The 25,396-nt window shown below is 40.1% G+C and overlaps 1 protein-coding gene across 1 annotated transcript; it reads left to right on the forward strand.

Moving 5' to 3' along the window:
* Window positions 1–15,119, forward strand: LOC150045245 (melanoma antigen preferentially expressed in tumors-like). The gene is made up of 6 exons (XM_090320535.1): window positions 1–64; window positions 4,475–4,606; window positions 5,471–5,574; window positions 11,039–11,358; window positions 11,824–12,426; window positions 14,240–15,119. Exons 4-6 carry the CDS (start codon window positions 11,072–11,074, stop codon window positions 14,778–14,780), a joined length of 1,431 nt encoding a protein of 476 aa, XP_090176661.1. The 5' UTR covers window positions 1–64; window positions 4,475–4,606; window positions 5,471–5,574; window positions 11,039–11,071; the 3' UTR covers window positions 14,781–15,119.
* The last annotated feature ends 10,277 nt before the right edge of the window (window positions 15,120–25,396 follow it).

Raw genomic sequence — 25,396 nt, forward strand, 5'->3', positions numbered from 1 at the left:
ATTTGATGCCCTTGTGGTCTAAGAGAATTCAGGGAATAATATCAGTGTTTCTGAATCTCTACAGGTTTGTTTTATGTTCTAAAAATGTGGTCTATTTTGGAAAATGTTCCATGTGCTGCTGAAAAAAATGTATATTGTAATGTTAGTGGGTGGAATAATCTGCAGATGTCTGTTAGATCTAGTTGGTCTATACAGTTGTTCAATTCTGAGCTTTCTCTGTTGAGTTTTTGCCTGGTTGATCTGTCCATAGGTGAGAGTGGTGTATTAAAGGCACCAAAAATCACTGTGTTTCAATCTATGTATAGTTTTAGTGAAAGTAAAGTTTGCTTGATGAAGTTCGGTGCTCTGGGGTTAGGTGTGTAGATATTTAGGATGGTTATGTCCTCCTCGAGGAGCGATTCCTTTATTAGTATGTAATAACCTTCTTTGTCTTTTATCACTAACTTTAGTTTGAAAGCTATTTTATCTGATATGAGGATGGCAACTCCAGCTTGTTTATGAGGGGCGTTACCTTGATAAACTTTATTCCAACCTCTCACTTTAAAAAAATGTTTATTTTGGGGGGCAAGATTTATTTCTTGAAGACAGCAGAACGATGGATCTTGCTTTTTGATCCAGTTAGAGAGTCTATGCCGTTTAATTGGAGAGTTAAGTCCATTGATATTGAGGGTTAGGATTGAAAAATATTTACTAGTTCCTGCCATTTTTAAAAGCTTTCATTAGGGCCTGTGGCTTGACAGTTCTTGTGGTAATTACCTGGTATGAGTTTTGGGTGCTATTTCTTTGTTAGTACCACGTTTGTATTGGTTTTCAATATGTAGAACATTTTTGAGAATTTTCTGTAGTGCTGGCTTGGTTGCTACGTAATGTTGCAGCTTTTCCTTGGAATCAGTTATGAATGAGCTTAGCTGGGTACAGTATTCTTGGTTGGTAATTATTTGTCTTAAGGGCATGACATATATCCTTCTAATCTCTTCTTGCTTGCATGGTCTCTGTTGAGAAATCCGGTTATTCTGATTGTTCTCTTCTCCCTGGCTGCTTTTAGGATTCTTTCTTTGGTCTCTTTTGATCCTGTACAGATTATAATGTGGCTATGGCATGTCCTTTTTCTGGTCAGGTCTGCTTGGGATTCTAAAAGCTTCTTGTATCTGAATGGGCCTGCTCTTCTGGATATTTGGGAAGTTCTCTGAGATGATTCCCTGAAGTATATTTCCAATACACTGACCTCTTTCTCCAGGACCTCCTCAATACCAATTAGCCTTAAATTAGGCTTCCTAATTGTATCTTGGACATCCTGAAGCATTCTCTCAAATTTCCTAGATTTGATTTGACTTACTTTCCGTTCCTTATTACAACTAGATTATCTTTGACCCCAGTTATTTTCTCTTCTGCATTGTCTAACCTGCTAATACTTTCTACTTTGTTCTTCATCTCCCTACCTTTCAATTAGTCATTTTTGATGCCTTGCATCTCTTGTTTTAGATCTTGTGTAGACTTCTTTAACTCCTTGATTTCCATTTGAGTGGTCTCTTTGAAGTCTTGTTTAGCTTAGCAGCTTTACTCTCATTGGACATTTGTTGGAGTTTGATTAGCTTTTTGCCTTTAGATTCTGTGAATTCATCCATTTTTCTTTGTCTAGCTTCCTCATGTTCACGTAAATCATTTTTTATGGCCTCCTTTATGGCTTCCATACATTCATGTATCTCCTTATTTATGTTTTCCTCTCATTTAGATATGGCTTCCTCTCATTCACATATCTCTTTCTGTGTAGTTTCTAACTTTCCATTAATCATGTTTACCAATTGCATTTGTGCAGCATTTAGAGGACTCTCCACTAGTTTTGCCATTGACTTCTCCAATACCTGTTTATATTGGGTGGGAGATGCTATTCCTTGATTTGTCATTTTTCTTGAGTTTCTTGTTCTGCCCATTTGAAAATGGGAGCAAGACTAGTACTGCACAAGATTACTATTTTTCAGATATAACCAAACTAGAGCTCTTTAGCTGGCCAGAAAATAGAAGTTCACAATTTTAGATTGGTATTATCACTCTCTCACTTACAGACAAATCTACCACCACCACCGATCACCATTTTATGACCAAAAATCTCCCAACAATCCAATCTCTATGATATTTAAGTAACTTTGAAATTATATTATAATTGAACACCTAGATATACAGTATTACTCAACAACCATCAACTGTAGATCTATGCATTATAAAAGTTGAAGGATGAACAGAGGACCAGAGATAGAAAAATAGTATGAAAGACAAGATGGGAGGTGAGAAAAGAGTAATGTAGGAATGTAAGATTAATATAGTAATGAAGGAAAGGGACAGCATAAGGATAACTGACCTAAGGTGATAGAAAGGTAAAATAGTTGAGTACAACATTTAGAAAAAATAAGATAAAACTTATAAAAAATGAGAAGAGTAATAAGAAAAATATATAAAGAAAAGAGGAAGGTACACATAGGAGAGATCAATGATAAAAATTTAAAAAAGTAAAAATTAAAAAATTAAAAAAAATAATAAAAAGGTGGGGGGTGAACCCACATACTTGTGAGTTCTTAAACAAGAAATACTATGGTTCACAACAAACAGATTAAAAAGCAGGTGACTGTATCAATAACAATATAATTTGTATCCAGTCTGTACCCAGTGCTGTCACTATGTTTCTAGGAATGACCACAATGGCAGAAGGAAAGCGAAAGAAAAAAAAATGGAAAGAAAAAAAATAACATTAAGAAAAAGTTGGAGGCAAAATGACCAAAAAAATAAGAACACATAAAAATGCAAATGAAGATATAGAAACAAAAGCCATATAATGAGTGATTGTTGTCCTTAATGTACTATGTTATCTCTCATCTCTTTTGCTTTCCCTTGGTTATCTCATATTGTTACAGTATTTCACTTTGTTGTCCGATATATTGGATATATGCCTATTTGGTTATTTGAAATTGGATAGGAAAGGGGGAAAACAAGATGAGGGTAGGGGTGAGGGGGGAGGAAAATGGGGACCAAGACATGAGAAAGGATATCAATGTATGTGAAGCAATGCACCTTCCATCTGGCGAATGTAATGTAACCCTTCTATTAATTACAATAAAAATTATATGGAAAAATGCAAATGAAAAAAGGTAGAGAAAAAGGGGTATTCTTCAGTTTATTTTTTTGGGGGGGGGGGAGTGAGAAACCTGTGTCTCCACTAAATTCTGGATCCAAACACTTTAAGGAGTATTTTTCTCCTGCAATTTGGCTTTGCAGTTTTTCCGATCAGTTTGCTTGCTTGGGCAGAAAAAGAGCCTGTGGAGCCACCAGCGGCTTTGTTTACCAGGAGTGCGGCCCCGCCCAGGGGGAGGAACTTCCGCTAGCGTGGGGGGGGGGGCGGTCATCTGGCTAAGCTGCCTTTGGGAAAACTTTTGCCCTTTTGAATGATGGCGCTGCCAGCACCACATCTCAGGCTCCAGTTGGTTTGGCAGGGTCTTCGCCAGCAGTCAAGATGGCGCTGCTGCTGGCTGGTGGGGGAGGGGATTCCTTCCCAATGCCATTCCCTGAGTAGAAGTGGAAACGTCTCCTTGGAGGTACTCACAAATTGCTGGATTCTCAGGTTCCATGAAGCTGGCAGGTCCGCGCCACGTCCAGGGGACGGCTCTGGGCTCGCGCAGGCTCTATGTGGCTCTGTCTGGCGCCGACAGGTCTGCGTTGCCAAGAAGCGCTGTCTGCTCAGGTGCTGGAAGGAGGCTTTGTCTCCACGGCAGCTCCGAGTCACGCTGTCTTCTTGTGCTGGCTTCCTGCCTTTCTCCTCTCTGACAGATCTCTGTGGTGCGAAAGCTTATTTAGACTCAATCTTTGGGTATGAACTTTCTGCTATGAGGCTAGAACTGGAATCTTGGTGAGAGCTTAGCTCTTTCTTTCTCCTTTTTTATATTTGTGTCGAATCATTTGGATTCAGAGTTACAAATTGTCTCTTTATTTCATGGAAAATATATACTTAGAATTTTCTGAGAATAGATATTAAGTGTTTTCAGGCATACACAGTTAAGTATGTGCTAACTTGATGGCAGAAACTGAAAGTGCCATAGGGCAGAATGGGTCCAGGCCTGGCCCTCTTCCTCCCTTTTTCCAGGAGCCCCCCCCCTTCTCCCTACCCACACCCTCCTCATCCCGAGCCCTGCCCTTCGGTCTCCTCACAGCGTCTCCCTCCTTCTCCGGACACCCCTGGCCGCCTCCAGGCTTCTCCCCCTCCTGTCTTCCAGCTGCCTTCCTCAGCGCTGCCCCTTTCCTCCCCGCACTCCCCACCCTGGCTCTGGGCCTTCTTTCCCGCCTCAGCCTCCACTCTCCGTGCCCCCAACACCCACTCTGGCACCCCGCTCCTTCCAAGCCCGCCCTCTAGACGGGGGTGGGCAGGGTCACAGGCCTACCCAGACCCCACCTCCCTCCCCCGCTTTCTCCCCCGCTTCCCTCCTTCCAGGCGCCCGGCCATGGGATCTCGCGAGATCTCGCGCGAGAGTTGGCAAACGTGCTGAATCATCCTCCGGTTCCCACCACGACGGCAGCCATAGCTGAGGCGTGGAGGGTGGCGAGGCACGGTGGGGAAGAGACGGTAAATTCAGGCCGCAGGGCCACCCCGGGTCCCCTCGCTTCCCCGGGTCCCCGGTTTTCCCCTCAGAAGCGGGGGCCGTGGCCGTGCGGGGTGACGCGAAGCGCCCCCCCCCCCCCCCCCCGGGCCTCCATGAGTCGGCGGCCCCGGCCCTGGGGAGGCGGCCATGGCCTGGGGTGTTAAGAGGCCGGCGTTCCGAGAGCCGAGGCCTCCGGACGGGGGCGAGGGGCAGAGACACGGGGTGTCTTCCCGGGAGGGTCCCCAGCGCAGGAGCGAGGGCCGGGGAGAAGGGACTCGGGCGGGACCGTGGTGGGCGGCCTTGAGGACAGAGCTGTCACTCACGTGGGCCTCGGGCTCAGCGGAGGAGAAGCAGGTGCGGAGACAGGGAGGTGAGGATGAGGCTTTGGATTCGGGTGTCCGTGGCTCACGCCTGTAACCCTGACCTCTCGGGAGGCTTGAGATAGGAGGATTGCGGTTCACAGCGAAGTCCCAGAGACTCACGTCTCCCATTAACCACCAAAGAGCTAGATGGGACGAGGGCACGCTCTGGGAAAGCATTAACGGCTCGGGGACAGCGCCTGGGCCCTGAGGTCAAGCCCCGGGACCGGTGCAGAATGGAAAGAGGAGGCTTGAGCTGGGTATAGAACAGAAAACTATGAATGTAGAACTTGGGAAGATAGAGGGTTCAAGACTAGAGATTTTGCATCACAGTTAATCAAAGGAGAAGAATTTCCCTGAGGTCAAGTTGGGGGGGGGGGGTCTACCGAGCTGGGTTTCTTTCCTCTGTAGTTTTATCAGGGCTACACCATGACTACATGTGTTAAAACCAGTCTCCTTGCTTTTGGAGCATGTTCTTACCATTCTCAGACTTGTGCAGAAGCTGGTGACTGGCAGGACAGGACATCCCGAGGAAGAAATATCAGAGTGCTGGAGTGCAGTCTGAATTGGGCTGGTGTGGAAGAAGTTATCAGGTAAGGTAGTCCTCAGTTATTTCAGGTACCTGGATATCACCTGTTACTTCTTGTCTTTTGCCACTGGGTAGCTAGAGACTCTATCCTGAAGCATCTCTTAGGGAAGTAGGAAAAATCTTTATTTTCCTCCCACTATCTTTTTCCATTTTGTGCAAATGTATCGTCTTGCTGTATTGCTGGAAGGATCATTTGGCTGGGCAGAGTGGTGTATGCATGTTAACTACTTAGGAGATGGAGACTGGGAGAATGACAGTGACCATCTCAGCTAGTAAACTGAGTGTTGTGTAGGCCTGTTACCTCAGCTACACAAAAGGCCTACTAGGTAGGAGAACTGCAGTCGGAGGTTAGGCTAGGACAATAACATGAGACCACATCTGAAAAATAATTAAGGTGAATGAGGACTAGGCCTTGGTTCAAGTAATAGAGAACCTGCTTAGCAAACATGACATCCTGAGTTCAAATCAGTTTTACAAGAAGCAGCTCTAGTACGCTGGGGCCCTTGTTCTCAAGTTGTAGCCCCATTCACAATGTCTGTTTATGCTACTTTGCGTTATTAGGAGAAGTGGACCAGAATTGGACAGTCCTGGAAAACTGGTTTATCTTGGTTTCCCTTCAGGTTATAATCTTTGAGTTGGATGGTTAGACAACAGCAGTTATTTTTGTTATTGTTGTTGTTGGTGGCCATGGGACTTGAACTCTGGGCCTGGGCATTGCCCCTGAGCACTTCAGCACAAGGCTACTGCCATACCCCTTGAACCATTTCCAGGGCAAGTATTTTCTGTGGTGTGTGGGGACTGTACGTCAGCAAGTGCCTGTTGAATGGCACAGGGTATTTTTGTTTACTTATCCACACCTAAGCCATCATTGTCAATCATCACTTTTTGAAACTCCTGCTGATGGTGGTTGCTAATTGGTTTTTGCATTTTTCTTTCCTTTTCTTTTTTCTTTCCCTTTCCCCATTTCCCCTTTTCTCTTTCCTTCTTTTTTTGTGACTCATGAATTTGAACTCAGAGCCTGGAGCTTGGTAGGCAAGCAATGTACCACTTGAGCTATGCCCCCTTTTTCTTTTGTCTTTCAGGTTAGGTCTGTGACTTTTCACAGGTCAGTCTTGGACAGTGCTGTAGGTATCAGTAAGAGACTGAAGTAGTTGAAAATGGGTATCTATACTTCTTGAATAGCTAGGATTGTAGATGTGTACTTTCTTGGGCAACTTGCTCTGATTTCTTCACTTTTGGAGTAGTACTAGGCTTTGAGTTTGTGGCTTGTGCTTGCTAGGCAGGTGCTCTATTGCTGAACTATACCTCCGGTTCCTTTTGTGAAATGGCTATTTTGAGATATGGTCTTTCTTTTATTTGCGTTTCCTTTATGACCATAGATGATGGGCATTTTCATTTTTTTTTTTGCCATTTAACCTCTTCTTTTGTCTCTCTTTAGTTCCTTTGCCCATTTAGTGATTGGTTTGTTGGATTTGCGGGGGATTAGCTTCTTGAGTTCCCTGTAGATCTTGGTTATTAAGCATTTGTCTGATGTATTATTGGTAAATATCTTTTCCCATTTGGTTGGCTGTCTTTTTTAGTAGGTATGTCTTTGTGAAGAAATTTTTTATTTTTAGGTAGTCCCATTTGTCAAGTCTCTCTCCAATCTGTTGTGACTCTGGGACTCTGTTCAAGAAGTTTTTGCCTGTGCCTATCAGTTCCAGTGTCTCTCCTACTCTGTTGTATAGCAGTTTCAGGTCTGATATTGAGGTGTTTGATCCATTTTGAGTTAATGTTTGTGCATGGCGACAGGCTGGAATCAATTTTTAATTTTCTGCATGTGGTTTCCCAGTTTTCCCAACACCAATAATTGAAGTGGCTTTGTTTATTCCACTATATATCTCCTTTGTCAAATACTAGTTGATTATAGGTATGTGTTTTTATTTCTGGATCTTCTTTTCTGTTCCATTGATCTTCTGGTCTATTTTCGTGCCAATACCAAGCTGTTTTCGTTATTATGGCTCTATAGTAGAGTTACAAGTCTGGTATTGTAATACGACCTGCATTACTCTTTTTTCCTAGAATTGCTTTGGCTATTCTAGATTTTTTTGTTGTTCCATATGAACCTTTGTATTACTCCTTCTATTTCAGTGAAGAATGTCCTTGGGATTTTGATGGGGATTGCATTGAAATTGTGTATCGATTTTCACAGTATGGCCATTTTCATTATGTTGATTCTCCCTATCCATAAGCATGGGATGTCTTTCTATTTCCTGGTATCCTCTTTGATTTCTTTCTTTAGGCTTTTATAGTTTTTGTTAAATAATTCGTTTACATCCTTGCTTAGGTTAATTTCTAACTATTTTATTCTTTTGGAGGCTATTGCAAATGGGATCATTTTCTTGATTTTTCCTTCTGTTTGTGTATTGTTGGTGTACAGAAAAGCTACTGACTTTTGAAGGTTAATTTTTTGTATCCTACCACTTTGCCAAAGTGGTTTATTAGGTCTAAGAGTTTGGGAGTGGAATTTATTGGGTCTTTTGGTATAGGATCATGTCATCTGTGAATAGACATAGTTTAATTTCTTCTTTCCCTACGTGGATTCCTTTGATATCCTTTTCTTGCCTTATTGCTCTGGATAAGGGTAAAACATTTATAATCTTAAAGCTCTCTGTCTAATCCTTATTTATGAAGGTATTTGTCCATATATACTGCTGTGGAGTAAAATAAAGTACTAAATGGACTTCCTCATGTGCAGAGGCCATTAATATCTCTTCTGTGTACCTAAAGCATCTACTATACAGAGGCACAGCTGTAAGACATAGATATCTAGTTTGTCTCCCTACTCTGGAACCATTAGAACTGCCTAATCTGTCCAGCTGTCAGCTTTGAAGGTGAAAACAGGTTTTTGTTTGTTTGATTAGTTAGGTTTTTTTAGTTGTAGTGTTGAGATTCTTGTTGAGTTTTGCCTTGGTATGTCCTTGGTGATATTTGGATATTCAAGTTTCCAAATTCTGTTGTGTTTGTTTGGCAGTTTTTTTCTTTCACCCTAAGGCAGTGTTTCTTTTTGTCCTATTGGAGATGTTTCTTGTAGTCAGCAGCTAGTTGGGGTCTTACCTTTTGATCCAATTTCTCATTCTGTGTTTTTTGAACATCAGTCCATTGCTATATCAATAGTTAGAATTGACAAGTATGTAGTAGTTATTGAAATTTTTCCACCACTGCTTTTGTATCTTCCTCTTTCCCTGATGTTTATATATTCATCTTTTGAGATACATTTTTCCACTTATTTATCTTTTGTATAGGGGATGATTTTATATATATTCTATAATTTATATATATATCCTATGATTCTTGTTTAGTGATAAGTTGCTTTTATTGATTAGCTAATATTTTTACTTGCCTCAAATTTATTTGTGAAAGCCTTGCTGTGTAGAGTATTCTGACTGTTCAGTTGTTTATTTTCGGGACTCAAAATTTATCATTCCAAGCTTTGCTTGCTTTTATGGTTTCTTCTTGCTTTTATATGCTTTTTTCTGGTGATCTTTTCTCTTTATAAGGTTATTTTCTTTGCTTTTAGCTATGTCATAGAGATGTTATTTTCTGGTCTAGTCAGATATTTTAAACTCTTCTTGAACAGAAATGGATTTCTCTTTTTAAGATTTGGGAAACTTTCTGTCATTACTGTCTTATATATTTCCTGTGACATTAGCTATCCTCTCTTTTCCTTCTACCACACCTAAAGGTTATAGATATGATTTTGAGTCTTGAAGTTCTTAAAAATACCTATCATATTTTTTTCTCTTTAAATTGTTCTTGTACTCTCTCTAGTATATCTATTCTGTCTTCTAGCCCAGCAATTTTATCTTCCATATCATCTACTCTAGAGAGGCTAGACAGGCTTCTCACCTTTTTTTTTGTCTCCCTGCCTTCAATATGATTGTTTTTCTCTTCATTGTACGTCATTTTTATGTTTTGCAATGACTTCCTTCCCTTATCAGTTTATCTGTGTATTAATTGATTTATTTGCTTAGTTATAGTGCCCCTGAACTCATTAAGCTCTTTTTCATTCCATTGGAGTTCATTTAGCTTTTTCTCTTTAAGTACTCTTATTTCTTTCTTTATATGCTCTATATTTTTGTAGTTGCCTCTGCAGGTCCTCTTTGACTTCATTGAACATTCTTATCTCCACTCCTTTGAGCTTAGTGTATAGGGTTTCTCTGCTTTGTTGTCACTCTTATCCTTTGTTTAATAGTTGTTTTGTGGAGGTATTATATTTTTCTGCTTTCTGATATTTCATTTATTTCTATGTTAGATGTTACTCATTTGAGGACCCTTTGTTTGGGCTTTTAGTTACAGGTGTGAGCCACCAGTATCTGACCTGTTTTCACTTGTTTAAAAATGTCAGCAGGTCCTATCTCCATACATTACTATAAAGTACTTCAATCACATTCACCCTCACTCTTATTTCATAGTTGTATATGTCATGCATTGTGCATATATTTCTTATCTTTCCCACCTCACCTATTATTTAGAATGGAGGAGGCTATGTGGGTTATGTGACATTCCCGTTTATATTGTCCTTGTCAGTTATAAGTGAGCACTCTCAATCTGAAAATGCTAACCTCAGAATGCTCCAAAATCTGAATTTTTTGAATGCCACACATGGAAATTTATATACATGAGGCTTTATTGTATGCAGATAACTATTTAAAATGCTATATAATCACAGCCAGGAACCCCATGGCTTACATCTGTAATCCTAGCTACTCAGGAGGCTGAGATTTGAGGATCATGGTTAAAGTCAGCCAGGGCAGGCCATGAGATTTTTATCTTCAATACACTACTCAGAAAGAGCTACAAGTGGCACTGGGCTCAAGTGGTAGACACCAGCGGTGAGCCAAAGAAGCTCAGGAATAGTGCCTAGGCCCAGAGTTCAGGCCCTAGGAACAACAATATATATTTTTTTAAAGTTACATAATCACAATGAAATCCCTTTGTACAATTAATTATTATTATACTTGAGAAATGTTCTGTAAGTTTCTCTTAACCTCTGTGGGATTATTGAAAATCTACATGAGTTTTATATTGTACTTAAATTATAGCCCCGAGACAACTCCTATGTATAAGCAGGTATTTTGGCATTCAGAAATATTTCCCTCTAAAAAGGCCATTTCAGTGTTTAGGCTCATGGCACTCACTTTCCAGGAGGACTGGAATTTAATGGAGCTCTGAGTAGATATGGGATGATGACAGTGGTTATATTGCTGCTTCTTCAGCACTGTGTCAAATTATTGTCTTGGTATCAGCAGGGACATGGGTGTGATTTTGTGGCCACAGACTACAGAATGGAATATGAGTAAACAGATCTCTGCTGTTGCCACACCATTGACATTGGGATTGAGTTGGTCACTCTGAAGGGGTGGGGAGAGAAAATGAAGTTGCTCTGGTTGACCTGAGAAGACTGTCTTGTATGAATGTTTTCTCAGCATTATTTTTGCAACAGTTTCATCAAGAAGACCATGTGTGATCCACCGAGACTCCTGGAGCTTGCTGAGCAGAGCCTGTTGAAGAATGAGGCATTAGCCATTGCTGCTCTGGATGAGCTGCCTGTGGAGCTCTTTCCACCTCTGTTCACAGCAGCCTATGCTGGGAGACACAGTGAGGTCCTGAAAGCAATCGTGCAGGCTTGGCCCTTTGCCTGCCTCCCTCTGGGGACCCTCATGAAAGAATGGCAGCCTCACCAGGAGACCTTCCAAGCTGTGCTCAGAGGGCTGGATGCACTCCTTGCTCAAGAGGTTCGCCCTAGGTGAGGAAGACTCAGCAGCCTAGGAATAAGAGAATGAGGCAGCTCTATCAGATATGGAGAGCAGGGCCTTTGGGTGCTGCTGATAAGGAAGCAATTACTGATGTCTCTAAGAATAAGCCACCAGTTACCTGCACAGGAGACTGAAGGAATATGTCTGCTCTCCCTCCCAGTGGCACATAAAGTTATGAGAGGCAGAGGCTGGGGATATAGTTCAGTGTGGTAGAACCCTTGCCTGGTACTTATGAGGTTGGTTGTTCCTCCCATAGATGGATAGACAGACACCAGGAAGATCTAAGGGCAAAGTGATCTTTTTAGAAGAAAGATTCAGGGGAAAAGGCAGAATCCAAGTAGAGAAGTGCACCTAATGACTAGGTTTTTGAGTTGAAGTTCAAGTTAGACATTTTCTCTTTGCCTTATTTCTGAGCCTTGTGCTTTAAAAAAATTAATCACCTGTTTTCCCCATAGGCAGTGGAAACTGCAAGTGCTTGATTTACGCCAGAAAACTCATCAGGACTTAGAGACTGTATGGACTGGAACCAGGGATGGTTTGTGCTTATTATCAGATGCTGCCCAACCAATGATGAAGAAGCAAAAAGTGGGTGATTCTGGGATGGGAGTAAAACAACACTTGGCTCCTGTGCAGGTGCTCATAGACCTGTACCTCAATAAAGGAAGCCATGATGAGCTGCTCACTTCCCTCATTGAGAAGGTCAAGCAAAGGAAGGGTTTACTCTATCTAAGTTGCAAGAAGCTGAGGATTTTTGAAGTTCCCTTGCAGAATATTAAGATGATCCTGAAAATGGTACAGTTAGAGTCTGTCCAAGATTTGGAAGTGACCTTTACCTGGAAGCCATCAACTTTGGGAAAATTTGCATCTCATCTGGGCCAGATGGGTAATCTGCGGAGACTCCTCCTGTCCCACATCCAGATATCTCCCTGTACTTCCTCAGAGGAGGAAGAACAATGTGTCAACCAATTAAGCACTCAGTTCCTCAGTCTGCATCACCTCCAGGAGCTGCATTTGGAATCTCTATTCTTCCTTCAAGGTCGCCTGTACTATGTGCTCAGGTGAGAGATAGCACAAATCTTATTTCAGGAATAATGAGTGTTCTATACTAGTTGTAATCCATATGTCTCTGAATGTCAACAAATTATCTTGTTTCTGTATATGATTTATGTCACCAAACTGCTCATAGAAAGGCTAGAGATTATCTTAGTCCCTTTCTTTTTCTGTTTGCTAATAATAGGAAAGGCTAGGTACATTATTTCTAAGTTGGTTTTTTTTCCCCTGTCAGTTGTGAGGGTTGAACTCAGAACCTGTGCACTGAGCTCTTTTGCTCAAGACTAGTGCTCTGCCACTTGAGCTTCAGAGCCATTTCCGCTTTCTGAGGGTTAATTGGAGATGAGTCTCATGGACTTCCCTGCATAGGCTGGCATCCAACTGTGATCCTCTGTTTTCAACCTCTTGAGTAGCTAGGATTGTAGGTGTGAATCACCAACTCCTGGCTCTGTTACTTTTGTTGTTGTTGGGCTTGAACTCTGGGCCTGGGCGCTGTCCCTGAGCTACTACCCTACCCCCTGAGCCACTGCACCACTTCCAGTTTTCTGGTGGTTAATTGGAGATAAGAGTCTCACAGACTTTAGTTCCTGGGCTGGCTTTGAACTTTGATCATCAGATCTCAGCCTCCTGAGTAGCTAGGATTACAGGCGTGAGCCACTGTGCCTGGCTAGCTCTGTTATTTTTGTAATGATTATTTTGTTTTCAGGTCTAGTTTAAGGCAAATGGACTATACCCATTGATAGTCTTTTATTTTTTCTGGAAGAATCTGAACTATAGAATGTCATGACTAAAGAGACTGTGTGTACTCAAGAGATATAACTATACTGGGTCTGATGCAAACTAAACCTGTAATTCCAGTTTTAGTGAGGCTTGGTAGAAGAGTGCTTTGAGGCCAGCTACATAGTAAGACTGTGACTAAGAAAGTAAAAAAGCAATAAAGAAAAGGGAGAGGCAGATAGAAAAGGATAGACATGGAGAGATAGTCATAGTTGTTTTTAACTAGAGAATTCACCCTTGAGATAGCTCATTGATCCATTAATTGAGTGTACTAATTCATTCCTGAAAGTACAGCGCTAATCATCTCTTTCAACATCCAATGAACTTCATCATTAGGATTCCATTTCAATATGAATTTTGGGGGAGGGATGGACCATCTTCAGTTTTAAACCAGGATAGATGCTATTGTTGGCAGTGACTGCCTGCTAGGAAACTGTTGGGGGTTTGGATTTGGGAGAGTTGGCTTTGGGAATTCTTTAATAAATGAGTCTAAGTTTAGATGATCATAACTAAGGTGGAGAGCACTGAAGAAAGTAAATTCCATCAAGCATTGAATTTTAGATGATATACTTCACTCAGCCAGCTTTGTCAGCACGAGCTTCCTCTTTCAAATCTGCCTCAGATTTCTTGTCTATAATGTTGTTTTGAACTTCATATAAGGGATTAGGTGGGAAACACATGATTGTGGAGGTGAAGGGGAGTGAGTAATTGTCAACAATGACAAGTGGTTTACCAATAACACAAGGACCTAAGGTTGATGCCCTTGGATGCCCTGGCAGGGCCCTTAGATGCTGGTGATATGTCCCAAGTTTGTCCTTTGTAAAAAATGCTTTGTGCAAAGACATATAGATAACTTGCTGACGCAGTGTCTGGAAGGAAGTTCGAGTTATGATGAGAAGATTTCCTTTTTTAAGGATCTCTAGGATATGGAAAGAAGGTATCTTGTGTGACTGTTGTTCTTAATGTACTACGTTATTTCTCATCTCTTTAGGTCTTCCCCACTACCACTAATTCCCAGCCCTTATCTATTTTGTCTCTCCTCAGGTGCCTGATGAGCCCCTTGAAGATTCTCTCAGTCACCAATTGCCTGCTTCTGGAATCAGACTTAATGAATCTGTCCCAGTGCTCCAACACCAAGCAGCTGAAGGAACTGAATCTAAATAGGGTTAGCCTGAGTAATGTAAGTTCTGAGACCTTTGAAACACTGCTGAAGAGTGTGTCTGCCACCCTCCAAAACCTGAGCTTAAATGAATGTGGCATCATAGACTCTCAGCTCACTGCCATGCTACCTGCCATGCGCCAATGCTCCCAGCTTACAATCTTCAGCTTTTCTGGGAATCCCGTCTCCATGTCCGTGCTAGAAAGCCTTCCATACCATACCATTGGACTCACCAAGCTAAGACGAGTGCGCTATCCTGCCCCAAGGGAGAGTTATGAGGATATTGATGGTATCAACCACCTGGGGATGCTTGCTCATCTACAAGCCAGGCTGATGCAGATGCTGCGTGAGTTAGGGCAGACCAACGTGGAGTGGCTCGGTGCCAATTCTTGTCCTCATTGTGACTGGCCTTTCTATGACCCATAGCCCAATCTGTGCCCTTGATACCTGATTGCTTAGCTGGGTGCATGCATCCACAGTTACATTTTTGGCACATGGAAACTGAAACTCTGAATATAAGTACATCTGAACAGAACACAGAAGCACAGTTTCAAACAATGACAAGAAAAGGAAAGATGATGAGTTGAAGGCAGGCATTAACTTGGGGAGTTGGGATCTTTGGGGAGATATATCCTATACAATTAGAAATGTGAATCTGGATTTGTAGAGTAAGATTTGGAGGAGGGAAGATATGTGGAAATGGTCCCTTCACGGATGGTTGTAAAGAAATGGCTATTTAATTAAAGACAAGAATCTTAATGTAAACTGTTTGGTATATTGTGTGATATATGAACCTGCTTTTGCTGATTAGGCCATGTGGATTTTCTGGAGTTGAGCATTCATAAAAGAATGTACCGAAACAAAAGATTAGGAGAAATAGGTTTATGAGGGCACTATTACAGGAAAGTGGAAGGCAGCTAGGCAGGGTATAGTGCTGCTGTTGTTGCTACTGTTGTCCCAGTGAGGAGGGAACAGGTTTCTATGGTTTTCTTAGAGGCCTGGCTTATTGGTCATTTTTTTTTCTTGGCTTCCATTGGAATCAATCTCAAAAGGAATCTCACCAACATTGGCTCTTACTTCTGCATTTCAGTTGGCCCATTTCATGAATTTGGCTTTCTTCAACATTTGATTTGACTGACATTTCTTAAGGGAAGCCTTTTCCCATTATTCTCACTGACAGTGGTGTGCATGTCTCCTCTGTAACTGCTTTAAGCTGGGTAGGGTCTTCGATGTCTTTGACCACCTGTTTATCGACTTGGAAGATCAGGGAGCAGCTCACAGAGCCATGGCAGAAGCTAACTGGATTTGTGGGAGTAGAATTTTATAGAAGTCTGGTCCACAGGACTAAGAGACACTGGAAGATCAGACAATTTTGAATACTGTAGCATAGTGTGTATCTTTATGAAGTAGAGACATGAAAAAAAATAGATCAGGTTAGAAGGTTAATAAAGTCAAAAAGGAGTAAAATAGATAACCCAAGAAGTGAAGTCAGGATAACCAAGACAAAGCATTTTCCTAGAAATATGTGGATCTCCTCAGTCTAGTTTACACAAGGGAAACTATTCTTGCTGTATGATGTTCCATTAATTAAATAAGAAACAAGGAGATTAGTCAAAGTCTTGTGAGCACATGGCTTCTGGGGATAAGTCACACTTCAATGAGGAAACTATGTACCCAAGTGTATGAAAACCAGTAGAGTATTTTCCCATGTATCCTGCCCAAAGAGGCTGCCCCATTTGCACGATGTCTCCCAGGACATGTAAAGGAAACATCTGCTTCCAAATTGGTATAGTGCTAACAAACCCAGGAATGTTTTATAAAAATCTAATTTAGTAATTTAACAGCATTTAATGAAGATACTAACTTTTAACAAACTCCAAGACCAATTCAGAATTGATGTATACCTAGATGTAGACTGCCACCCAGTGTTCAACTAGCAAGAACTGACTTACTACCCCCTAAAAGCACAGACAGATTGAGACTGGGAAAGTTGTATCTATGTACTCTATTCTACTAGCTTTATTCACCTGACCTCAACACCAACTGTCAGGTCATCAGAAGATTGGCGTCATTTTTCTGCTTTATGGAATATTCTCACATAGATCAGCTACATAGAGACTTTCTGTAAGGTTGAATTATTCTTTATTGTTGATGTTGTTGATTTAAGTTCAGGACATCAGTTTATGAATATAGCATATCTTGATCAATTTCATAATTCTTTCATAATTCTCAGTCTCTCAACCTCACCTATCCAGTGAGTTTTTCTGTTTACACACACACACACACACACACACACACACACACACACACACACACAGTATATAATGACTGTATTCTCCCACTCTTCCTCTCTTCGTTTGTCTAACCCCTCCTCTTACCTGCCTGAAGAACCAGGCTTCTTGGAATTCATGTTTTTTTCCAGTCATGGGACTTGAGCTCAGTGCCTGGGCACTGTCCTTGAGCTTTTGTGTTCAAGGTCAGTGCCCTACTACTTTGAGCCACAGCTCCACTTTGTATATTCTGGTGATTAATTGCAGATAAGAGTCTGACAGACTATTCTGCCCACGCTTGCTTCCAACCTTGATCCTTGGCTCTCAGCCTCCTGAGTAGCTAGGATTACAAGTACGAGCCACTAATGCCCAGTTTTGCTTTTCATTTTGTTAGACTATAAGTTATTCAAAGGAGGTGTACCACTGGATTTTTCCTCTTCATATACCATATTTTAGTTAATACATTTGTGTGTATATGCACATGACCTTATGTTTATATACATATTTATAAATTAGACTTTAAAAAACATGTAAGAGAAAACATATGTCATTTGTGTATCCCGTAATACTTATTTCATATGAGTTGACATACTACTACTTAACAATTTTCCTTAACATAATACTTAACATAATTTTCAGGTTTTATTTATTTGCAAATGATGTAATATCAGGAAGGATGGGTGAGGAATATTTCATTGTGTTTATTGTCTGTCTATCTTATCTATCTATGTCTGTCTATCTCATGCTTTCTTGATCCATTTGTCCATTGAGGGGTTCTGTTTCCTTCTTTGCCTATGATGAATACCGCAGCAACAGAACATAGTTGTACTTTACTATATCTTTTACTATATCCTCTTGCATCTTGTTGATAAATATTCAAGAGTGGTATCAGTAGATCATAGGGGAGTTGTATGTTTTTGAGGAGTCTACAAACTGTTCCCTACCGTGGTTCTCACTAAGATTCAGAAGACTAGGCACTTTGTCCTCTCAGGGCTAGATCAAGTAGCATACCTGCTGGGCTCATCCCCCCACATTGTACAAATCTCTTCAGAGTTCCCAACCATTTTCATCACACCCAGTGGAGAGGTTATGCCTTGTAACTAAATTCTCCATTGTACCATCTCTGTAGTCCTTAAATCCAGTCATCACTTTTCTGCTTCTATTGTTTTATATGTATTCTTGGTACTTCATTTAGCATTGTAGGTACATCCACATTATAGTGGCTGATGGCTGAATACCATCCATCATACATACAGTTTTCGTTTTGTTAAACACTTGGGTCCATGGTCCATTGCTGCTACATTATTACTACTATTTATTACTTTTACTGTTATAATGACCACTATACATGTCTCTGATCCTAGATAGTAAGAGAACTGAGATCTAGAGGATTGTGGCTAGAGGCCAGCCTGGGTTCACTGGACCCCTTCTCCAAATAAACCAGGAAAAAGCAGGGCTGGAGGTGAGATCAAAGGAGTCTTAAAGCAAACGTAGAGAAACCTCCTGTACCCTAAGGCCTACAGAAATGACTTTCTGTGGGTAGTTACAAAATACATATCCAAGGAGGGAGGGTATAGATTCTGAGGAAACTCCTACCATCTTCAACAACATCTCACATGTATGTGCACCGTTGGGTCAGACATCATTTGGTAATGGGAAACCTTCCAGCCTCCCAGGGGAATCATACCTGACCCACATAATGCACGTGACCAAAAGTTCTTACTTGGATTGAATTGCTAAATTAAAAAAAATCTATCAGAAAGTGAATAGCCTGGAACTCACTAGGAATACATTTTCCTGTCCCTCCATCAGGTCCTTGGGGGAGCTGGGAGGATACGGGAGCAGTGTGTGTTTCTCTAACCCACCTGTACAGGGGAATCACAAATGCACACCAAACTCCAAATTCATAGCAACTGGTGTCTATGTGGTGGAAGATATCTCAAGTTCCTGGGCAAAGAAGAGAAAACTCCCTCTGTAGACAGCAGGAGGCCCAGGAGGAGAGTCTGAGAAAGCGACTCCTGGCAATGAAGGACAGAAAAGCCATGAAAACAGATGTGTGGGCACCACCTACTACTTAGAGGGGTAGCACCAGAGGTGTTGACAGAGCAGGCTGCAAAACAGGGGCAACATGGCCCAGTGTTTCTATGTCTAGATTCTGAATCAGGAGGGAAAAACCTGATCTTTCTATACAGCTGGTGATTTAGGGAAGTGGACCGGCTGATGATCCAGGTGGATGAAATGCTGCAGCGGGACTCCACAGCTGGCCTCGCCTCTCTGTGAGCACCCAGGACCACCACTGCAGTCCCCAGGTTGAGGGCCCACTGCAGAGGACTGGACCAATTATCCTGCAGACACTGGGCACCCTGCCTCTGACCTAGGGCCTGGCAAGAGGAAGAGGTCACCAACAACATCTGAAAGGAAGAAGCTGTTTCTGTTCTAGGGCCACATATCAAGCAAAATTGTGGGAGAAAACATAAAGGCATGGAAAAATGCGCCAGTTAGGTGCTTGCATGCCACATGAGATTTCCCCAGCCACCCAGGACCCAGGACCTGCAATCATAAACTGGGAGAACTATGACAGCTACTTGGATCAAGTAGTTAGCCCTCCTACTTAGTGGCTGGCAGAGGTGGGCGACAGGGACTAGAGGGAGGTGAGGAGAATTTCAAAGGTGAGAGGACTTGTAATGGAATGTGGACTTGATCTAAATGACTTGACTTTGCTTCTGTGGGTTAAGGTCAGGTTTGGATGGAGTAAGGGGACCACAGGGCTCCTGGGGAGAGGTAACTTGCCAAAGACATTTCATTGTCTTTCTTCAAGAAAACCTTTGTTTTGCCATTGCTAGGATTCTTCCTTTTTCTGTGCTTCACTCTCCAGAACTTCTAATGCTGGGCTATTTTTGGCTACACCATCAGCTTTCTCAGAAATAGTCATGAACAACCTCCTGTCCTTAGGTCTAGTGTCTATGAAGGCCCTGGACTCCTTCCTGCTCCATGCTGGTCTCATGGACCCCAGCCTTTGTAGTTCACCTGCCAGCCATTCTTTGTGAGTGATACTGTTTTGAAAATGTGACTCTCCATCTGGTGCCAGTGGCTCATACCTGTAATCCTAGCTACTTAGGAGGCTGAGGTCTGAGGATCATGATTCAAAGACAGCCCAGGGAGGAAAGTCCATGAGGCTCTTTTCTCTAAGGCACCACTAGAAAACCAGAAGTGGTGCTATGGCTCAGTGTAGTAGAATGCTAGCTTTGAGCTGAAAAATTCAGACAGTGCTTTAGGCCCTGAGTTCAAGCCCCACAACTGATTGAAAAATAACTCTCCTAAACTTCTTGGCTTTACCTTTTCGAAACTTGATGGCACTTTAGTAAGGTTCTCCTCTTCCCCACCCAGTTTTAAGGTAGCTGAACTAGTTTTTTTTTTATTTTTAATAGTCTATGGCTTGTTCATCCTCCAGGTATATCTGTTGGCATACACTTCACCTTGGAGTGAAATTGTGGTGGCTCTTATTTAATTTCTTAATTAAAACATCTGCTGATTTAAGTATGGGTTTGGTTTTGGGGGAAAAATTAGGATATGGAAAAAAAGAGGTTTATCAGGGATAGGAGTTTGGCCTAATGGTAGAGTGCTTGCCTAGCATGTATGGAGACCTGGGTTTGATTCCTTGGTACTATATACATAGAAAAAAGCCAGAAGTGGTGCTGTGGCTCAAGTGGTAGAGCTCTAGCCTTGAGAAAGTCCAAGGACAGTGCTCAGGTCCTGAGCTCAAGCCCAGGACTGATAACAACAGAAAAGAGGTTTATCTCTGTGGTGGTTATTTTTAATGTACTATATGAAGTTATTTCTTTTTTCCCCTTCTTTTTTCTCTTATGGTTTAATCCCCTGTTGTTACTGTGTCTGACTTTGGTACCTGGTGTCTTGGATAAGACAAAGGACAAACTGAACCAATATAACAGGGATACTCACAAGACAATATGTTGGAAATGAACTCTACAACTTGGGAGGAGTTAGGGGAGGGAAAGTGGGAGAAAAACATGGGAAAGGTTAATAATGTTCAAGAAGAAATGTAAAAAATGAAATGTGCTTAAAAAACAAAAAAAGAAAACATCTGTGTTACTCAGCCTTAGATACTCTGTTACAGAAGCACAAACTGAGTTACCAAGGCCAGGAAGAAGATTCACAGTTCTCTTTGCAAATAATCTGGTTAACTGTGAATGCTGGCGTTCTCTGGTCATCCCAGCTAGTCAGAAGGTAGAGAGAGGAGGATGGGGGCTTCAGGCCAGGCTGAAGTGAGAGAAGCTGTCTGAAAAACAAAAAGCAAATAGCTAGGGGAATGGAGCAAGCAGCATAGCACTTGCTGAGTACTAAGGCCCTGCATTCAGTGCCTACTACTAGTAAAAAGCAAGTGGGAGAAATATCCAGACCATCATGAACATATTTTACAAAACAATTTATTAAAAATGGTGACCAAAACATATGTAATGACATCATTCATATTACACAATATTAAAGTAACACTTCCTTAGCATAATGGAAAAAATCATCAGATTTTTCTGGTTTATAAATGTACATTTGTCATTTAGGATAGGAAAATGAATGGTTTCATAGCTACAATTTACTTGATATACTGTAAGTAGCTTCAATCATTATGGGCAAACAATAATTTATGTTTTTGAAAAAAGATATTTTTTTAGATGCACATGCTCTAACAATATTTGAAACTAACATTTTCATGTCTACAGGTGATAATTCCTATGAAAAAGCTTTCTGCATAATTTTACTTTTTGTCGGCCACAAGACTTGAACTCTGGGCCCAGCTGTTGTCCCTGAGCTCTTCAGCTCAAGGCTATCACCATACCCCTTAAGCCACAGCGTTACTTCCAGTTCTCCAGTGCTTAATTGGAGATAAGAGTTTCACAGACTTTAGTGCCTGGGCTGGTTTTGAACCTCAGTCCTCAGATCTCAGCCTCCTGAGTAGCTAAAATTACAGGTGTTAAATCACTGTGCCTGGCCAATAATCTAACTTTTGAATTAAAAATCCTGAGTCTATATTTAACCTTTAAAAAGTTTTTTTAATGGAAGTTGACAATATTTTATGTAGATATATTTTTCCTGGTCACCTTGCTTTATTTTTTTATTAATGGATTCTATTTTCCCTGCAGTACATGTCTGAATTAGGAATCCAGAACTGAAAGAATGTTGGTAATCCCTATAGTTTATAAATGAAGACCTGAAGAAGATAAGATGGCTTCCTTGAGGGTGACAATACTTTATATTTTAAAGAGCACAGTATAATGTTTTATAGTCCTATTAAATTGTGATTATTCATTATGTCCCAATAACAAGCACACACATTTATGCTGTGTGTGTGCTATGAACCCGTAAGGGCCACTCTCACTAAGTACCAAGCACAATATACTGCACACCAACCTTTGCAGTATGTTACATCTTAGAACTTAATTTCATACACCATTAAAACCTAATGTCTTGGTCCATTAACTCCTAGTCCTGAAATCCCATGGTGACCACTTTGCTTTCCTGTCTTTTTGAGTTCACATGGTTTAGATTCTATAGGTTAGTAAGTATCCACTGTAAGTGAGATCCCTTTGTTCTGAGTCTGCCTATTTCTCACAGCATAATGCTGTCTAGCTCCATAAATGCTGAGCCCCAAGAGAAGTTTACTTATTATTAAAGTTATAATAACATTCACACATGATAACACTGACATATATTTGTATAGGACTATATATTTTTAAATCAGAGAAATTAGAGACCTTTAAAAATGTATTCATTAGTGTTTAAAGTGTAGATTAGGTACACATTTATAGGAAATCTTTAGGTTGCTTCTAGACAGGTAAGACATTGAAGTGTTATTATGTATGAACATAGCAAAAGCAATTTGCCAAGATTTGTATCACAGACCACGTTAATCCTATACTTGTCCAGAAGTCTAAAAGTTTTCAACTAAATAACAGCTTTCAGTAGCTATAAAAATTCTCTTATGTAAAATCAGACAGAGAAAATCAAGACAAAAAGTGAAATGTAAGCCCGGTGTGATGGCTCATGCCTGTAATCCTAGCTACTCAAGAGGCTGAGATCTGAGGACCATGGTTCAAAGCCAGCCCAGGCACTAAAGTCCAAAATCTACGAGACTTTTATCTCCAATTAACCATCAGAAAAACAGAAGTGGCACTGTGGTTCAAGAGATAGCCTTGAGCTGAAGAGCTCAGGAACAACACTCAGGCTCAGAGTTCAAGTTCCATGACCGACCCCCCCCCCAAAAAAAGGTGAAAGGTAATTCTCTAAATTCAAATGTTCTAAAAGAAATTTTGGAGAAAATGACTTCTGTAACTAAAATAACTGAGAAGAAATTAATAGTAATTATAAGATTGCAATATAATAAAAAGGAAAGAATAACTCAGCAAGAATATAATACATAGGTATATAGTAAGTAAATTATTGACATTATAGGAAATGTTTACTCTCTTAAAGTGAAAGGCTACAAGATTTGTCCTGCTTTGGCACTTTGTTCCCTTAAATAGATGCCTAATATAGAAGAGCAATAACCAGGGTGCAAAGACAAGATACTAGAAGGTAGAAGGATAAGGATAGGATACAAATTTTGATGAGAGACACATCTTACTTTAGAGTGGGGTTAAGTCCACAACCAGTTACTATAGACAAGACAGTGGGAAACAATGATCAGTGCATAGAAAAAAGAGAAGCTGTATTTATTTTCATCATGAAAAGCTCTGATGAACTTCATGTCTAAACAAGAACAGAAAAATACTGACATAGTTTCCATACAAAAGTACAGATGGAGAAAACATGTAAGCACAATGTAATGAGAGCTCTGAGACTTGATGGGAAGAAATTTCTAGGTAATGCTATTTTTCTAAAATAATAGAAACATACAGAAAATGAGACAAAGCATGAAAGGACTCCATCAAGCAAAATAAGAGAAACAGAATAAATGGACTGGTAACAGGAAATGACAAGTCCATATTTCAGTCAATACAGTAATAAAACTCAGAATTAGTGAAGGCTTGTGCCTTGGCAGAATAAGGAGAAGCCACTATTTCCAAACAAACTAGATGATAGATTTGATTCTGCTTTAACTTTAATTGTCTTGTCGTGCAATTATAAGAAATAATGCAAGTAAGTCTTGAGTAAATTTGAGTTTGTCTTTTCTGAATGATGAAAGTCATAAGAAACTCTCTCAATTCGTATACTGACTGTGATAAACTAAAAGAACAAGAAAACATACAAACAAAAAATCCCATTGTATCTCCAGTTTTACAGTTTTCCATTGGTGGTTTGTTTGTTGCTGATATTTTTTTGGAATATTTGTGTTATCTTTAGTTAATTGTACAAAGGAGTTTTTTTCATATATTTTTTATTGTAATTAATAGAAGGGTTACATGATATTTGCCAGGTAGATGGTGCATTAATTCACATACATTGATACCCTTTCACATGTCTTGGTCCCCATTTCCCTCCCCCCACCCCCACCCCTCATCTTGTTTTCCCCCTTCCCTATCCAATTTCAAATAACCAAATACAAATATATCTGATATATCAGATACTGTAACAATATGAGATAAGCAAGGGACAGCGAGTTTTAAATTTGATTGGGAACTGTTTCTACAAGACACAGTTCCTGTGCTGGGAATGAAGAATAACAAGTTATATTTTAGCAAGTCATAAGCTATTACAACTGTGGACTTTAAAGTGAACCCTTGGCACACCAGAACAGATCACAAGACAAGACAAAGTGACATTCAGAAAGAAACTGTACTGTAGAGAAGACATTGAAGACTCCAGAAAGGAGATTGGATACCAGCTAAGCTGGCTTCAGGTATTAAAGCTCTGAAATCCAAGGCATCATGTTCTTTGGTAATAATGATGCTGTGAAGATGTTCAGTGGAAAACAGACTGTAGTAAACAGAATACCTAGGGAAGCAGAACCTAAAGAGAGATGCAGTTATTATGTTCACTGAAGACAACAAAAGTTGGAGAAACTGGATGACTTTGGGGCCGTTAGGATGAATGCATAATGGTCAACACATTTCCACCCATTCAGAGTTTGTCCTATGATCCATTGTATATTGCAAAACAGATTTCAATAAGACCTCACATAAATGAATACTATTCAATATGTATGAACAAATAAAATGTAAAAAGAGAATTATTGATTGTATTACTTATTACTGTAGTATATTATTATAGTAATTCAATATTAATACTTTAATATTACTATTTCAATAAGAATCTTAGTGTTAATATTTTAATATTTAATTATACTCTAATACAGTTAACTATATTATTATAAATAGCAATATGTTATGTTTAATCATATAGTATAAAATTATATTCAATATTTACACATTAATATTAATATTTAACTTTACATCAATATTTAATGTTTTAATATATTTGATTATGTATTACTAAGTTATATTAAAGCATAGTCATATCTACTTTAATAATTTTAATATTTTATTATTTCAACTTATATGTTTAATTAGATATTATTGAATCACATTCAATTATATTTATATTGTATTAATAAATTATGTTTAATACATCTAATATATCAACTAAATACTTATTCTGTCTACTATGTATCTAACTATATCTAGTAAAAATAATACTATATTTAACAAAGCTAATATTAATATATCAAATTATGTTTAATTTAATATTAACATTATATAAATATTATAATATACTAATATTAATACATTCATATATATATATATATACTTTTTGAGCCAC

This window comes from Megascapheus bottae, chromosome 28 (genome assembly GCF_031878675.1).
Source record: "Megascapheus bottae isolate mThoBot1 chromosome 28, mThoBot2.hap1, whole genome shotgun sequence".
Taxonomy (NCBI): Eukaryota; Metazoa; Chordata; class Mammalia; order Rodentia; family Geomyidae; genus Megascapheus; species Megascapheus bottae.

Excerpts from the sequence above, each read along its gene's own strand:
- LOC150045245 (XM_090320535.1), top strand. The coding sequence starts at position 11,072 with ATGTGTGATCCACCGAGACTCCTGGAGCTTGCTGAGCAGAGCCTGTTG. Across the intron at positions 11,359-11,823 it reads GCTCAAGAGGTTCGCCCTAG|GCAGTGGAAACTGCAAGTGC; the intron begins GTGAGGAAGACT and ends TTTTCCCCATAG. Across the intron at positions 12,427-14,239 it reads CGCCTGTACTATGTGCTCAG|GTGCCTGATGAGCCCCTTGA; the intron begins GTGAGAGATAGC and ends GTCTCTCCTCAG.